Below are 18,796 nucleotides of genomic sequence, written 5' to 3' on the forward strand. Positions count from 1 at the left end.
CAATTCAAAAGGCCATAGAGCGGAAGGAAGACTAGGCGAAGATGGAACATGCCAGACTGCCACTTAAGGGCTCTGTTTAAAAGGTACATTTGCTATAATGTGCTAGTGTGATGTGCATACTAGAACATTATTACTAGTGATGAGCCGAACACCCCCTGTTCGGTTCGCACCAGAACACCGCGAACGGAGGAAAAGTTTGTTTCAAACAATTGAACTCCATTGATGTCTATGGGACTCGAGTATCAAAAATCAAAAGTCCTCATTTTAAAGGCTTAAATGCAAGTTATTGCCCAAAAAAAGTATATGGGGGTCCAGGTACTGACCTGGGGGATATGTATCATGTATCAATGCAAACATTTTTTTTTTTAAATTATCGTTTTTAAAGGAGCAGTGATTTTAATGATGCTTAAAGTTAAACAATAAAAATGAAAAATTCCTTTAAATATCGTCCCTGGTGGGTCCCCTTAATGTGCCTGCAAAGTGGCACATTTGTGCGATGTATAGATCTTGCTACAGCAATACTGACATTTCTAAAGGAAAAAATGAAATGTAAACCTGCTTGTGGCTGTAATGTATTGCTGGCTCCCCGCAATACAGATAAAAAAAAGAAAAAAAAAACGACGTAGGGTCCTCCCCAGTCCCTTCGGGTCTGGTATGGATTTGGATCTGGTACGCCAAAATTATTTAACAAAATGCACGTACTTGTCATACAGGTGCAGAAAAATTGGGCCTTGGTTGTTGGTGGTGCCTGAACACCACAACCCCTTGCAGTAACTCTTGCTGGGTGCAGGAACGGGCCCTGCTGTTAAAAATTCCATACAAATTTGAAATCATATGTACTTGTCATACAGGTGCATAAAAATTGGGCCTTGGTTGTTGGTGGTGCCTAAACACTGCAACCTCTCGCAGTTACTCTTGCTGGGCGCAGGAACGGGCTCTGCTGTTAAAAATTCCATACCAATTTGAAATCGCATTGTACTTGTCATACAGGTGCAAAAAAAATTGGGCTTTGGGTGTTGGTGGTGCCTGAACACCGCAACCCCACACAGTTACTCATGCTGGGCGCAGGAACGGGCCCTGCTGTTAAAAATTCCATACCAATTTGAAATCGCATGTACTTGCCATACAGGTGCAAAAAAATTGGACTTTGGTTGTTGGTGGTGCCTGAACACCACAACCCCTCACAGTTACTCTTGCTCGGCGCAGGAACGGGCCCTGCTGTTAAAAATTCCATACAAATTTGAAATTGCATGTACTTGTCATACAGATGCAGAAAAATTGGGCCTTAGTTGTTGGTGGTGCCTGAACACTGCAACCCCTCACAGTTACTCTTGCTGGGCGCAGGAACGGCCCTGCAGTTAAAAATTCCACACCATTTTAAAATTGCATGTGCTTGTCATACAGGTGCAAAAAAATTGGGCCTTGGTTGTTGGTGGTGCCTGAACACTGCAACCCCTCACAGTTACTCTTGCTGGGCACAGGAACGGCCCTGCTGTTAAAAATTCCATACCAATTTAAAATTGCATGTGCTTGTCATTCAGGTGCAAAAAAATTGGGCCTTGGTTGTTGGTGGTGCCTGAACACCACAACCCCTCGCAGTTACTCTTGCTGGGTGCAGGAACGGCCCCTGCTGTTAAAAATTCCATACAAATTTGAAATCGCATGTAGTTGCAATACAAGTGCAGAAAAATTGAGCCTTGGTTGTTGGTGGTGCCTGAACATCGCAACCCACTTGCAGTTACTCTTGCTGGGCACAGGAACATGCCCTGCTGTTTAACATTTGATATGAAATTGAAATTGCATGCGTGCCTGTCATACAAGTGCAGAAAAATTAGGCCTTTGGTGTTGGTGGTGCCCTAAACCAAAAACATTGTCGGAAGCTAGTATTATGAACATTGAGTTTCGGTATAGCAATGAGTGCCACAGATACTTGCACTAGTATGAGCATGTGTGACAAAGGGCAAGGAGAATGAGGACAGCTTAGTTATCCACTCCACCAACTCTTCTGCATGTTATGGCTCAGTAACATGGCCAGCACCGGAAAAAAAAGACAAGCATGCCCCACCTGCAGAGGATGCACCATGTCCATGGCCACTACTTTTCACTGTGGACACAGAGGCTGCTTGCCCTCTTTTAGTGGCCTGTGAGCATCTGCCTCTCCTTGTTGGCCTTTCGGACATGGTGGGGATTTTGGGGTGGTTTTTATAACTGATTATTATAGAATGTGTGATGGAAGGATGCACTACCACCTGTGACAAACAGGGGGGAGTACCAATATTGCAGTAACAAAACCTGATGCTGCTAAAAAAAAAAAAAATGAATCGAAAAGAAAAAAAAATGTCTATGTATCAATGAAAAAAAAAAGGGGGATCAGTGGGGTGACACAGACGTGTTGTATACAATAATATTGTGTAGAAAAAGTGCGCTGGAACAATAAGAAAAGCTGCAACCTTAGAAAATAAATGTGATGTGGAAAATGTGAATCAGGTGCGCTAAACTAGTAAATACTGTGTCAAATATATAATCATATAGTGACAAATCAACAAAGATGGTGAGTAGGTGAAAGGACAAACCCTTTAGAACAAAATAAAACACCAAATAATCTATATGAGGTATGAATTCCAAAACAATCATAAATTATGTATCAAAGTGCGAGTCCATAATCAATCGTGAATGTCCAAAAACATGTTCAACCAACATGCATGTGAAAGAATTCAGAAGTGCAAAATCCAATGGTATAGATGTGGGCAGTGAAACCTCCACGGTGATTGGATAAGCCCCTTACCAGATAAAATAACACAAGGGCGTGAGTGTTATCAGATCCAATACTAATACCCAGGGAAGTTGGGGACACCTTCAAATACCTCTCTCCAAGAGATAAGAGCAGGTCAGCCTCTTACCAGATGGTTATTGATTGTAGGCAGAGCAAGGTGAATTCGCCTGTATTAGCAGCCTGTCTTGTTGCCTGGGATGGATGGATCTCTAAGCTCCAGCAGGTCACAATCAGAGTATGGCGGCTTCCATGCACTGCAGTATCCAGGTCTCCTCACAACAGACAGAAAGACAGCCATCGTGTTGTATACAATACACTTCAGGGGCCCCACTACAATCACAGCACAGCACTAAACTGACTGCAGTACACTGTGTAACATAAGAATCAGCCCTACACTACACTGCAATGGCTGATCTATATATACTGCTCTGGCAGATATATACACAGGACTTGGCTGATATATATACTGCACTGGTGGATATATAGCCTACAATAACTGATAAATATATGTACCGAGCTATCTGATATATATATATATATCCTGCAAAAACTGATAAATATATATACTGAACTTACTGATATATATATATCCTGCAAAAACTGATAAATATATATACTAAACTTACTGATATATTGTATATATATCCTACAAAAACGGATAAATATATATACTCCACGATCTCCTGAAATAGCTGATAAATATATATATCTACTACACTGGCTGATCTATTATTATCTAAACTGCACACTCCACTAATTACCCTGCCTAATTTCCACTCCTAACACACTACACGTGGCTGCCGTTTAAGCAGCCTTTCTATAGTGTGGGGTGTGGATTTAGCCCCTGAGCCATGATTGGCTAAAGGCACCCTGCCTTTGGCCAATCACAAACATTGTGCTGTGATTGGCCAAAGCATACAGGTCAAGGTGCATGCTTTAGCCAATCACAAGCATTGCATCATGACGGGTGAATTTCCCATTTGTTCGCCGTTCTAGGAACAAACGAACACCCGATGTTCGAGTCTAACTTAGCTTCGACTCTAACTCGATTCACATCCCTAATTATTACATTAACCTGCAGGGGGCCTTTTTTTCTTTTGCACTGAAGTTTTTTCTGCTTTAAAATAATGTAAGCAGCAATGACTTACATTTTGTAAAACATTTCATTAGAATACACAGTATACAAATACCTGAAACCTCCCCAGAGTTTGAAATATAAGTCATCAGGAAAATCTGTGGTGTAAAGTATGCTATTAAAAAAAAAAGTGGCCCTGTGCTTTGCCCATGTAGCTCTGTAAAAAGTTTTTTTTTTTAACAAAGCAGTAAGCATGTGAACAGCAGTCTAAAATATCCACTCTCTGGCTGTAGCTTTGAAATAATAATAGGCAATATTTTTCTTATACCTGACTAGAATAAATGGAATATACTGTATACAAAACAAATACATCTCCTTTAATGTAATAGTTAAATTGAAGTATTAGGCAGTTCATATTTTAGTATATTTAGTGATAAAGAAAAGCAATTTGATTATTTGCTAAGAATCACATATTTCAGGACAGCTGAACCCAAACCTCTGCACTGACATGTTTTTTTAATGAATTTCTATATTGCAGCTCAATGTAATATATAACCTAAAAGCAACCTCCAGGCATAGGAGTGCTGCCGTATCAGAAGCTTTCTCATTAAAAGTCTCAGTGGAAGAAGACACACAGAGCACTGATCGTCTTTCTGCAGAAATATGCACAAGGTATGTCAATTAGACATCCTCAAAGGGAGGATTACAGAATTGCTTTTCCTTTTATTTTTACCCATCTTCAATAATTTAATAGCTGTTATTACATGTGGATTTAAGGATGAAAGAAAGGTAGTTCTAACCCTAATGAAAAAAAAAAAAAACACATACAAATAAACAAATAAAATAAGTGATTTCTTATGCTAAATGCTAATAATATTAATCAGAATTACACTTTATTTTCTGCATAAAATGAGCAGAAGGGCAAATCTAATTAGTTGCTTTAGGCAACGATAACTCAACTCATGTTAGGTTTATTTCTGCTGTTTTAATGAATGACAAAAACATTTTTTAAAGCGCCCCCCCCCCCCCTTCACCGTGAGCTTGCACACAAAAAAGAAAACGCATACGGAAGTCGTGCCCGAAAATGAAAGCGCTGTTCAAACCACACATGTGAGGTATCGCCATAATCGCCAGAGTGAGAACAATAATTCTAAAAAAGAGCTACTCTGTAACTCTAAACTGGTAACCGTTAAAACATTTTATAACATCGCCTATGGAGATTTTTATTGACCGTAGCTTGTCGCCATTCCACGGTGTGCGCAATTTTAAACCCTAACATGTTAGGTATCTATTTACTCAGTGTGACATCATCTTTTACAATATACAAAAAATGGGCTAACTGTACTGTTGAGTTTTTTTAAATGCAGTGAAATGTATTTTTCCCAAAAACACGGCGTTTGAAAGACCGCTGCACAAATACTGCGTGACAAAAAATATTACAATGACCATCATTTTATTCTCCAGTGTCTTTTCATATATAAAAAAGTATATATATATATATATATATATATATATATATATATATATAAAATCTTTGGGAGTTCTAAGTAATTTTCTAGCTAAAAATTCAGATTTTAACTTGTAAACAACATGTGTCAGAAATGGGCTTGATCTACTAATATCTAATATCTACTGGGGCCCCTTGACTTTATGGGCTATTTCCTGTAAAAGGGGAACTTAGCTTTTAAACTAGATAAATAATATTGGAATTGCTATCTTAATAATGTTTTTTTTCCAAGGAGAAATTTTTACTCTGAAAATCAGTTGCAAATACGGGTCTTGAGCACATGACAAGCAAGACATATGCACATGCATAACATATTTTTTTTTGTTCTTTTCAGCTATCTGGGGAAATTTAATCAAAGTGGAATGGCCATCTTAGAAGTTGGATTTGTAAGTGGATTTACCATGAGCCCAGAAGGAATCCCTATCGGTGAATTAATTAAGAGAGTTGAGACCCATAATGAGGGAGTTCATATTTACCTTGATTCTGTGAGTTTTCTTTTTCAGTTGAAAAGGTAAAGGTAGAAAATGGATATGTGCCGTGAACCACTAACAGTCTAGCAAGTGAGTTTAGCAAAGAGGGCATACTTCAGTCTGATGACTGATGTTTTAGGGCAGAGGTTTCTTCTTTATGTTAAGCCCCCATATACAGGTACATCTCATAAAATTAGAATATCATCAAGAAAGTTAATTTATTTCAATAATTCAATTCAAAAAGTGAAACTCATATTTTATATAGATGCGTTACACACAAAGTGATATATTTAAAGCATTTCTTTATTTTAATTTTGATGATTATGGCTTATAGCTAGTGAAAACCCCAAATTCAGTATCTCAGAATATTAGAATATTGCATAAGACCAATAAAAAATTAAAAAATAAAGGCTTTTTTAATACAGAAATGTTGGCTTACTGAAAAGTAAGTGCACTCAATACTTGGTCGGGGCTCCTTTTGCGTGAATTACTGCATCAAAGCGGTATGGAGGCGATCAGCCTATGGCACTGCTGAAGTGTTATGGAAACCCAGGTTGCTTTGATAACAGCCTTCAGCTCATCTGCATTGTTGGGTCTGGTGTCTTCATCTTCCTCTTGACCATACCCCACAGATTCTCTATGGGATTTAGGTCAGGCAAATTTGCTGGCCAATCAGGCACAGTGATACCATGATCATGAAACCTGGTACTGGAACTTTTGGCAGTGTGGGCAGGTGCCAAGTCATGCTGGAAAATGAAATCAGCATCTCCATAAAGCTGGTCAGCAAAGGGAAGCATGGAGTGCTCTAGAATTTCCTGGTAGAGGGCTGCACTGACTTTGGACTTAAAACACAGTGAACCAACACCAACAGATTACATGGCTGCCCATATCATCAATGATTGTGGAAACTTCCCACTTGACCTCATGCAACTTGGATTCTGTGCCTCTCCACTCTTTCTCCAGACTCTGGGACCTTGATTTCCAAATGAAGTGCAACATTTTCCACAGTCCGTGATGATTTGGGGAGCCATATCATCTGCTGGTGCTGGTTGGAGATTCTCAATAACTATCTCACAACAGTGTCTCTTTAAATAACTGGTTTAACTTTGTGTCTTATAAGAAATGTTGTATAGTATATAGCAACAACTAGTTAAAACCACTCTGAACACTTTTTGGTCCAGAGGTTCAACAATTTTGTGGTCAGAGAAGAATTGTCCCCTGGTTGAGCTATTGCATTATGCATTTTGTATGCCTTGCTCAGTACCAAGATTTATATTTTTTAAACTATTGTATAACCCTAAAGATTTGGACATTAAAAAAAAAAAACACAAACAAAAACTTTTTTGTATATCCTAATAATGTATTTACCTTTATTGTGTTTTTCCAGTAGAACAAAGTCTGTTTTTGCCAGTAGAAAGAAGACATTCAGGGCAGGGGTTGAGTTTTATTACACTTTCTCCACTAATCCCACTATTCCCAAGTTATTCGCTTGCTTTTTTCTATTTTCTAAACTCCCAGGTCTTCCACTATTACATGTGTCACTAGCCATATTGCTAGAGCTTGAATATTTAGTTAGTTAAAGACTATTATGGCTTTTACTGTGGCTAGACACCTAGGAATAAATTGTTCCAGCTTCTTCAAGTTTACTATTGTGGAGAATGAACCATGAGATGAAAGAGTAGTTTGAAGTAACAAGAAATGGTATGTAGATGCTCTAAGAGCTAGTACCGTGAAATTTAAAGGTGTACTCTTTGTTAGGCATTTTTACAAAATAAAACAAAAAAGGCTTAACAACTTCCTAAAATGTGTTTTTTTAATGTTAAAATACTAGTATAAATTGAAGGTTATATTTAATGTTATTTAATGTTTAAATATTCCATGATAAATGTAAGGCAAACTGGGATAATGTATTTAACACAATTACATTTTAGGTGACAGGAAAGCAAGTATGTGTACCTGTCTCAATGATACGCTCCTCGAAAGTAGCCAGTTCCCAAGATGCATTGGTCAGAATATACAATTATTACAACCCAAGTAAGTAACCATTTTTTAAATTATCTTTGAATTCAGTAAGCATTTCTTTATAGGAACGGACACGTTATACTATTGATATAAATAACAATTAACAATAATATTAATATATAATAAAATTACATTACCATTCTCATTTTTAAGATGTTATCTCTGCAAAAAGGAAGGTTAAAGTGACACTTAACAATATCCTTATTTTTCAAAAATAATCCCCACATCTTCACTACTGAATGGCCCTGTAATTTGTTTTTCATGAAATCACTACTTACTGTGTTTATCTGTCTCCTTGTAATGTCTTCCATGAACCTTCTTGTAGGCAGGTGCAGTCTACTTTATCTCCTGCAGGTTGCGCTATTTCACCGCGGCCATGGCGGGAGGAAGTCATGGTTCCTTTATGATTTCCTGGGTCACTGGGAAAGCGATCCAATTGGATGCTGCCACCCCATGTGACTCAAGCAGCCATCTTGGGTCAGGAAGAGCCTATTTAAGGCCCTGGCTCTCAGGCTTGGCGCACATTTTGTGAGTAGAGAAAGGTACTCCATCTGTTAGGGACAGTAGTAGCATTAGGGAGCAGTTCCTGATGAGGAGGGAAAACGTAGGGGCCCATCTCTTCTGGACACCTTCCTGATTGGACACTAGACAGTCAGGCTGCATTCTGTCCCCTCTCAACAAACACTGTCAGTCCAGCTGGATTTTGCTTCATCCACGTGGCTAAAAACCATGAGTGTACCCGGCTGGGTAGCCTTCCCACCGGGTTTGTTGTGGACTGTTATTGCATTACCTCAATACAAGTCTTCTATGGCACCTACCTGTGTGAATCATTGCCTCCCCACCATGCTGCACCGCACCTGACCCCTGTCCTCGGCCCTGCTGACCCTTGTCAGGTGTGTACCTTATTTCATACAGCGGGACCATGGAGTCAAAATGTAGCCACCCTGTAACAGGAACTTGGGTCACAGCAGCAAAATGCATAAAAGAAAAAAATGTATATATTGCAGCTTACCAATCTTTAGAGAGGTACTAAACCCTACTATCCAATAAAGCAAAGGAAGCTCTCATTTTTTGCCTCTGTTTTATCTGAAACTACCATAGTGTTACACATGTGATCAGTTATGACACAAGCCTTTTGATGACAGTTTGGTTGAAAGCACAAGCAAATATGACAGTTAGCATTCCTGGCATGCCTTGAATATAACTGTTTTTGAAACCATTAAATCAATGAGTTTTGTTTCACTTTAAATGTGGTGGATGCATTTGTTTTCTTTTTCTGTTTTTTTCCCCTTTATTTTCATCTGATTATCTGTTCATTAAGCCTGTTATTTTTAAATTTATTTTAACACACTAAGCTGTCAAGCAAACGTGGCGGTTAGAGGGTTGAAATAAACTATTTGAAACTGACAGGTTACAGTGGTTAGTTTTTATTAATTTATGTAAAACCTTTATCACAAAAAAAAACAACTGTTGCAGTAAGTTCCTAAAATGTTTTAGCTGGAAGCCTCTGACTTTTGATAATTAATCTTAAAATTGGACAGGGAGCCATAAAGAAAATACTTTGCCAGTAGGTTTGGGAGGGAGACAATTGGATTGGCAACATAAAATATTAGGTTATTCGCTTAAGCTGCAACCTTTTGTACCCTGAGATTGTTCCCAGACATACATATAATATTTGGATTTGCTCTAACCATGCACAAGAATGGTTCCAAAGTGAGAATGAAAATAAGAAGAGATAGGGGGCAACCCAGCCTTGTAGCATTCCTTATTTCTAAGAGGGAGGAAAAAAACCTCTTACCTTGAGACAGTCTTTCACTGTGTGAAGATGCAGAGAGCATCTGTTCATCAGATAAAGGGTCCCTAAACAGGTGTGAAGCTGATTCGAGACAAGTTGATGTTGCCCACCAAAGAGAGGATTGTCTAGTCAGGGCTGGTTCACACCTGAGCACGTACGTTCCCGTGTGTTTCCCATACGTTCCTGTATGGTCCACTTTTGCAGCCCATTCATTTCAATGGGTTGCAAAACACACTAGAACATGGAAAAAGTAGTGCAAGCACTACTTTTTCAGAATGCACTGCTCCAAACCACATACTGTCATACTATGAGATCTGGTGCCTGTAAACGCACTTTGTTTGTGAGATGGGGTGCCATTAGCTATTAATTGGCACCTGCATGCTCTCACAAGTGCAGCGCATTCACCTGTGGTGTGAGAAACATGCACAGAACACGCCTTTTCCATGACGCACTTTGGTGTCAACCAGTTCTTGATCTATGCTCCTTTTTACTGCGAGAGCAGCTTAACCTCCCTGGCGGTATGATTATGTCAGGAATTACATACCAAAAGCGGTACAATTCTTTTCATGGAAATTTGGCGTTATGTATTATAGGCCTACAATTCTTAGTAATTACTGACTTAAACCTGACCAAAACAAGACTCTAGTAGACATCCCAGATGTGATAAATTTGAAACACAAACACGTGAATTATAATCGAATCAATAATATTATTTTATTATTTAATATATAATATATATAATAAAATTATATTATTGATTAGATTATAATTCATGCATTATATATTATATATAGATATATGTGTGTGTGCATATATATATATATATATATATATATATATATATATATATATATATATATACATATATATATATATATATATATATATATATATATATATATATATATATATACATATATATATATATATATGCATACATATATATATATATATATATGCATATATATATACCGGTGTATATATATATATATATATATATATATATATATATATACATATATATATATATATATATATATATATGCATATATATATATATATATATATATATATATATATATATATATATATATATATATATAATATAAAATGTGTTTTGTGCAACGTTTTTTTTATTTTTTTTTTGAATTTCCCTCCCTAGTTCCGCTCCCATGCAGCATTGCTGCTGCAGGGAACGGAACTAGGAAGTGATCAGAGCGACGGAGACCGACTCAGGAGCGGCGGGACTCTCGGCTGGCGATCTCAGCAATGAGAGATCATCGCTGGATCGCCAGGATAAGGTAAGAGACACCGCTGCGCTCTCTGCAATCCACCCCGAGCGTGACTCGGGGTTACCGCTCCTGATATGAAAAACCAACCCCGAGTCACGCTCGGGATTACCGCTAAGGAGGTTAAAGCTTGACACATGGGCAGCATGTGTACAATTTTCTTGGCCTACATAAACAGGTTGCCAAACCAGACTCACCTTTCGAGATTTGGACACTGTGAAGGGGCAGAGGTAGTCCCTGCCTGAATAGACCGGTGTGTCTGAGTTAAGCAAGTAGCAGTCTTTAGACAACAGTTCTAGTCTGGTGACTGATGTAACCAGTTAAAATGACACTAAGGGGTTGATTTACTAAAACTGGAGAGTGCAAATTCTGGTGCATCTCTGCATAGAAACCAATTAGCTTGTCAAAGCTTAATTGAAAAAGCTGAAGTTAGAAGCTGATTGGCTACCATGCACAGCTGCACCAGATTTTGAATTCTGTAGTTTTAGTAAATCAACCCCAATGCTGATTTAGGAAAAAAATCAATTTATGTATGTATTTTTAATGCAAAAATATAACTATCGTTCCCAGACTCCTCTAAATTTCCAAATTCCTTTTTTTTTGCTGCTGTGATCCTACTTCCTGTTAGAGGGTTTCTATATTCATTCTATATGATTCCACCATATGCAGGAATGAAACCACATCTTCTTGCTCACTCCTGAGATAGATTAGGGACTATAGACTAAAACAAACTAAAGTGATTACAAAAGTTGCAAAGTGATCACCAAAGTGATTATGTGCCGGTTCACATATGTGCGGCTGCGGCGATCGCATGTAATGTCGGAGCGCACTGCTTCTTCATTGCATGCGATCGGCTGTGCGGTGCGAGTTCAGCCATATACTTTGTATGACTAAATTCGCACTGCACCCGCAGCAAAGACGCACAGGGCCCTTTTTTGCAGCCGCATCAGGATAGGATCGCACAGTGGTTCACACTTGTGCGATCCGATCCTGTGCGAACTGTAAAAATCGCACTGCGATATGCAATCAAACTGGGGGTGTCGTTAACATTTCATTGACACCCCCAGCGTATCGCATATGGCAGTGTGAACTGCCAGGGGTGTGTTTGCGATGCAGGAACAGGCTGCGAATTCGCAGCCTTCCCGCATCGCATAAGTGTGAACCGGCACTATAACTCACATCATGAATGCAAAAAATCTAAAGGATACAAAAATAAAAATCTTTTCAAACATATAACAAGTAACAGATATAATCAGTGTCAGTCCTGAGTAAGTCCTTGAGGTGACATCAACCTGTTTTATTCACACTATTGGTGTTTTTTGGCTGACACTGTCTCTGGGTAGTGTTGTTGAGATCTTGACCTCCTGAGTTATATTGCTGATGATTTCAGTTGATTTGTGACCTTCCAAGAAATAGGAGTCATCTCATAATGGTGAGCATCTTTCTATAGGAGGTGGTTGGAATACAAAGTTGTAATTTTTAGACACAAGAGGCGGTGAAGCAAAATTCAAAAGACTTATTAGTATTTGCACTGAATAAATATGGTATTAGTTATTTATTTCAAAATATTTTATTCTTTATAGTATTTATTAGGATTGTTGTATTCATCATATAAGTTATAATTACTTGTGTGCTTCCTGTTTTCAGTGACTTGTGCGCTCTTTTTATATATACTGTACAGATGAGATAGAGGCAGCTCTGTCCTTTGGAGGAATAAACATAGTTGTGCAAAAAAATTAGCCAGGAGGATGACAGATGTTTGTGTTTGTTGTTATGCTAAACAACCTCTGTGTGGGGAAAGACTCTGTACTTTGATGTTTGGATGAATAAAAGTGGGCAAATAGCCCTAAAACAATTTCTGCCGAGTGGAATGAGTCCTTCAAAAAATTCTCCATTTTAGATCTCACAGATGTGTAAGCAGCTTTATATGTGGGTAGCAGGAAAACAAGCAACTCAACTAAGCTTAAACCTTCTCCCACTCCCATTCTAAGTCCTTTACTTACTGCCCTGTAAAGGAAAGATGTGCATACCTACCTAATCTAAGGGTGCTCTGGTGCAGTCATGTGATCGGGTGCCAGTGCAAGCTTTGGGGTAGAGCAGGGACAGCAGACAACAAATGCTCTTTAAAAATAAATAATTTTTAAGCTGTTGCGCTGACTAGAACCCAACTGTCTTTTACGGGGCACATAAGAGGGCCAGGAGAGTGGTAGGAAACACAACGTGAAATGGATGTAGCTCCTCTCAGATTAGGTCTTGAGATCCTAATGCACATATTAAAAAACAAACACACAAGGGCACCACCATCTAGGTGTAGCAATTTAATAAAAAGAATAAAAGACAATAAAAATGCACTCACTAGTTAGAAGTGGAGCAAAGTTTGTCATAAACCCATAGCTTTCTATGGTTTGATAAATGGGGCGCTCCTGTCTGCCCTGAAACATGTAGCCATACCTCCTCCGATTCCTGTCATCATTACCCAGCCAAGAGAGGTGCTGTTTGGAGCCACATGCCTCTTGCCACTTCTGGAAGCTGCTGTTGCTTGTGTTCCAGCCTGAAGCCTGACAGCTGCACTTCCATCAAGAACTCTGCTTCAGCTAGCCACATACCTGCATGTCTGCAGCCTCACAGTGATCCTATGGAGATCTATATGGGTTTATGACAAGCCTGGATCCACTTCTAACTAGTGAGTGCATTTTTATTGTCTTTTATCTTTTTAATAAATTGCTACACCTAGATGGAGGCGCCCTTTTGTGTTTGTTTTTAACAAATGCGCTATAGCACATGTGTCAAACACAAGGCCCGCAGGCCGAATGCTTTTTATTTGGCCCTTACACTTCTCCTGCACCTGCGGCACCCTCCTCTTCTCTGCCCTTCCTTGTCTCAGCAGTTAGTAGCAGAGAGGAGGACAGAACTCCTCCGCCAGATCCTGCACTTCTCTGTACAGCTGCAGCAGCCCCTCATTTCTACCCTCCCTGGGTCTCAACATTTAGTAGACTTCAGCAGCTGAGTCCAGCTCTCCTCTGGTCCTCCTTCAGACTCTGAATATTCTGCTTCTTAGATCTGCTCCCAGCTTCTTCCCGGGAGAAGCATAAGGTAAGGGCAGTGCACAGTGGTTTAAGGGAGAGCAGGGGACTCTTGGCATCTAATGTAAGGGGGGGGGGTGGGTGAGGTGCTCTTGACATCTGGTCTTAGGCTTCTTTCACACCTGGGCAATTTGAATTGGGGGCTGCAATTCTGCCTGCAATTTCAAAACACCCAGGTAAGAATGACAAATTCAACACACATTTCAGATGCCATTCATTTGAATAGCACCTAAAAATGTGGTGCAATTCTGCTGCTATTGTCCCACGATAAATCATGCTGCAATTGCAGTAAACCCCATCGTGTAAAGCTTGTCGCCCAAAAAAAGTTCAGGAGCTTCTTTTTGGTGACATGCTTTACTCGCTGCGGTTTGCCGCATCTGTAGTGAAATTTATTGTGCGACATCCACGGCAGAACTGCACCACATTTTTAGATGCCATTCAAATGAATGGCATCTGAAATGTGCATTGTGCAATTTTTCATTCACACCTGGGAGTTTTGAAATTGCGTTCTGAACCACAGCAAATCTGCCTGTGATTCAAAATGCCCAAGTGTGAATGCAACCTTAGAGATACAACTTAGACATACAGCTAGCCCAACCATATGCTGATGCGGCCTGTGATGAAATTGAGTTTGACACCCCTGCCCTATAATAACTTTATGAGTGATGTCACAGCCAAGGCTTTGCAGCTTTCCTCTCCCCTGAAGCTGGCCACTGGGTAGATTACGTGACCAGATCAGCCTTAGATTGGGTAAGTATACACATCTTTCCTTTACAGGATAGTTAGTATAGCGCTTAAAATGGTGGTGGGAGCAGGTTTAAGATTGGAATTTGACTGGACTTCCATTTTAAAGCGGTAGTATACTCTATTTTTTTACTTTTACCTACAGGTAAGCCTATAATAAGGCTTACCTGTAGGTACAATTAATATCTCCTAAACCTGCACGGTTTAGGAGATATTTGCCCTGCATGCAGCCGCTGATGCTAGCGTCACATGCACTCTGAAGATCCGGCGGACCTTCAGAGTTCTTTGCCAGCTACTTGCCGGAAAGTGACTCCCGCGCACATGTGGGGGAGTGACGTCATCGCGGCTCCGGCCACTCACAGCGCCGGAGCCGCCGAACCCGGAAGAGACGCCAAGGGTGCATGACAGCTCCCACAGCGGTGTCCGGGCGTCCGAGCCGGGGCTTCGTTTTAAGGTAAGTATTCCATAATGAGCTGGTATGCCATGCATACTAGCTCATTATGCCTTTGTCTTGCAGGGTTTGTTTTTTTTTTTTTTCTCAGCAGTATACAACCGCTTTAAGAAAACTAACTGTAAGAATTTGCAAAGCTTTCGTTTGGATGAACCTAGAATGTATTCAGCTGGTATGAAATGAAAATTCAACTGGGCCCTAAAATAGCTAAGTTGTTTTCGATTTTCAGACTTTACTAAAGTGTATAGTAAAGTGAATTATGGAATATTTTAATAAAAGGTTAGCATTAGGCAATTTGCAGTAAGTAATAAAGCTGTTGCAGGATACTGTATTGTTATTCAAATTGAAGTGGCGCACGTTTGATTAGATTTTAGATTTGGATTCCCCCCTAAATTTGACTATGTGGCATTCAAAACAAGCTATGAATTTCCGACGTATAATTCTTTTTTTTGCGTAATATAAATAGAAAATCTTACTACAAAGGCATAAAAACATTAGCAACTATCCCATTCCCTATAAAATAGTCATTGTATTGTTATTGTTTTTTTTTCTTTTCTTTTTAGGTAGTTCTGCCTCAAGAACATATAATTTGAAGTCAACTGACATATGTGATTTGTGTGGTACAGAATGTGATTTTTGTAAAACGGATGATTCTTGGAATGATTCCCACGAATTTAACAGTGCCACTTCACCTGGATTGTCCTACTTCTGGCTTTGCAGTGTTCTATTGCTGTATATTTTTTAACAGTAACATTTACATGCTCAACAAAAATGTTCTTATTCATGTATAATTTATGCTTTAGTTACCCTAAAATAAACTTAAAGCTGAACTCTAGGCAGGTTCAGGTATAAAAGACACACAAATAATGCAGGAAGTATCAGGACAAGGAGCCAATCTATTCACGTGCTGACAAGAAGCGTGCGGATAGGAAGAGAAAGCAGAATGACAGAGAGATGACTTTATCACAGTGCTACTTCTCCTTTCACTGCACTGTCACAGGTTGTGGGTGAGTCCAGGACAACCTGGGCTCAAATTAAGAAGGTTGAATGATACTGGCTCCTGAACTGGAAATATTTATTGGAAAGTAAAAAATAAAAAAAGTACTCTAGACTAAATCTCTAGATTGATGGTAAATAATGCAGCAAAAACTGGTGTTATTTTTTACCAGGCTACTCATTTTACGGAGCGGAGGATGGGTAAAATGTTTGTTATGTCCTTTTTGAGAACTGTATCCTTTTTGATGCAGTGTCCCCTTATTTCGTATCTAAGGGGTTATTGTTGTTGTTGTCCAGAACAGGAAATGAGGATAAATCTCCCCAGTGCAGAAACAACAAAAGCGTGATAGAACTCAATAACACATTTTATCCAAAACTTAAAAAAGACACCCTGTGTTGGAGTTCCACTTTAATTCAGAACTCCAAGTATATATATATATATATATATATATATATATATATATATATATATATATATATATAGCTAAATGTTTTTATCCCAAATCCTCACACCATTACTCAGCATCATCACACCACTGACACCCTCTCTGTGTACTTTTCCTATATCTAAACATTTTCTTTCCACCTCCCAGTGACAGAGACATGTCAGATTTGCATCATTCTGCAATACACTGTGTCTGATTGGCTCACAAAATGTATGCATCCACACTCAGTTTGATAGTTTGATGTCTACTATGTTGAAAATTATAGTAAAAAAAAAAAAACTTAGATTATATAGCATTTTACATTTTAATAAACACATAAATTGGCTAAATGGGGCATGTTTTAACTGCCTGGAGTTCTTCGTTAAACTATCTTTTCTTCTTTAGTTACTGTATTATGCTGTTCCTTTATTTTGGTTCACGTGCACAGTTGTACAGCTGATGGTTTCTCTTAAAGAAGCATATTGTTATTGAACTTCATTAATAAATACGTGTGTGTTTCTGCATTTTCTCTGGTTGTGAATCTCATGAAAGGGCTGTCTTTAAATTACTTTTAGATGTGTGCATTTGACCATACGCCAGGGCACGTATTTAGAAGGTGTTCACTTGAAAAATGAATGTTTACTTTGCAAAATAAATGATAATAAACAAGGAGAAACTGTGTTCACTTCAAATATTCACTCATGTGCAAGCATTGTAAAAAAAAAAAAAAAAAAAAAAAAAAAACAGGCTTTTTGTAAGCACATGCTTTGTTGATTGAAACGAATACAAGTTCAAGATATTTACTAAGTGAACGCTATTAATCAATCCCATATTCTATATTGAGAAATAAAGTAGAGGTGGAACTAGAGCGAAGCACAATTTTTCTCTAATAGCACTTTGTCATATCAAATTCCAATCCTTTAAATATACACTATATTTTCAAATGTATTGGGACACCTGCCTTTATATGCACATGAACTTTAAAGTAGAGTTCCACCCTAAATTTATACTTACCTCCATCTTCTCGCTCCGGGTCACCTGAAAAACAAATGGATAATCGCATTTTTTTTTTTTTTACTTACCTCGTATAGAAGAAAATATACTTACCTTACTTCCTTCTTCCTCCCCTCGGCGGCCACGGCCCGTTGTCACTTTCTGGCTTTGCAATGATTAGTGGGAGCTGAACGTCATCGCTCCCAGGAATCATTGCGCCTGCACCGGCCCCGACGTCAGTTCCGGGCCGCGCACGTCATTCCCTTCTAAACAGCTTCTGGGCATGCCCAGAAGCTGTGGAGGGATGACGCGCGCGCACCGGAAGTGACAGCGGGGCCGGTGCAGTGCATCGTGGGACCGAAGAAGATGGAAGAGGACGCAGAAGAAGATCGCACTGGCTTCAAGCTGCCCACACCTGAGATGGCAGCGCTGGACAATACTTTTTCAAGGTAAGTATTTCTCCTAAAAGGTAAGTGTGGAATGTACTAGCCCTGACTTTCCCGGGGGTATTTTTATTAAAAAATGTATTCCCAGGGTGGAACTCCGCTTTAATGACATCCCAGTCTTAGGGTTCAATATTGAGTTGGCCCACCCTTTGCAGCTACTGTATAACAGCTTCAACTCTTCTGGGAAGGCTGTCCACAAGGTTTAGGAGTGTGTCTATGGGAATGTTTGACCATTCATTCAGAAGCGCATAGGTCCATAAAGACATAGATTAGCGAGTTTTAGGTGGAGGAATTTGACTGGCCTGCACAGAGTCCTGACCTCAACCCGATAGAATACCTTTGGCATAAATTAGAACGGAGACTGCAAGCCAGGCCTTCTCATCCAACCTCAGTGCCTGACCTTACAAATGCACTTCTGGAAGAATGACCAAACATTCCCATATACACACTCCTAAACCTTGTGGACAGCCTTCCCAGAAGAGTTGAAGCTGTTATAGCAAAGGGTGGGCAAACTCAATATTAAACCCTAAAGACTAAGACTAGAATGCCATTAAATTTCATGTGCATGTAAAGGCAAGCATCCCAATACTTTTCACAATATGGTGTATGTTCAGGGTGTATGGTGTATGTACAGGGGGATCCAAATCTTATCCCTAGCCAGCAGTTTTTCCTATAGACTCACTTCAGCAAATTTTTTCCCCCATTACTGATTTACCATGCATTTTTT

The 18,796-nt window shown here is 39.2% G+C and overlaps 1 protein-coding gene across 1 annotated transcript in view; it reads left to right on the forward strand.

The window, feature by feature from the left end:
* The window catches only part of LOC309550530 (CD109 antigen-like), a gene marked incomplete at both ends in the record, with an annotated part of 138,284 nt that extends 122,330 nt beyond the window's left edge, over positions 1-15,954 (forward strand). The window contains 4 exons of the mRNA XM_082250889.1: positions 4,387-4,520; positions 5,690-5,840; positions 7,757-7,859; positions 15,773-15,954. Of these exons, the coding sequence (XP_082107015.1) occupies positions 4,387-4,520; positions 5,690-5,840; positions 7,757-7,859; positions 15,773-15,954 (570 nt within the window). The remainder of the gene's footprint in view (positions 1-4,386; positions 4,521-5,689; positions 5,841-7,756; positions 7,860-15,772) is intronic.
* Positions 15,955-18,796: the final 2,842 nt, after the last annotated feature.

The sequence above is a fragment of the Pelophylax lessonae genome (genome assembly GCF_965119305.1).
Source record: "Pelophylax lessonae genome assembly, chromosome: 3".
NCBI lineage: Eukaryota > Metazoa > Chordata > Amphibia > Anura > Ranidae > Pelophylax > Pelophylax lessonae.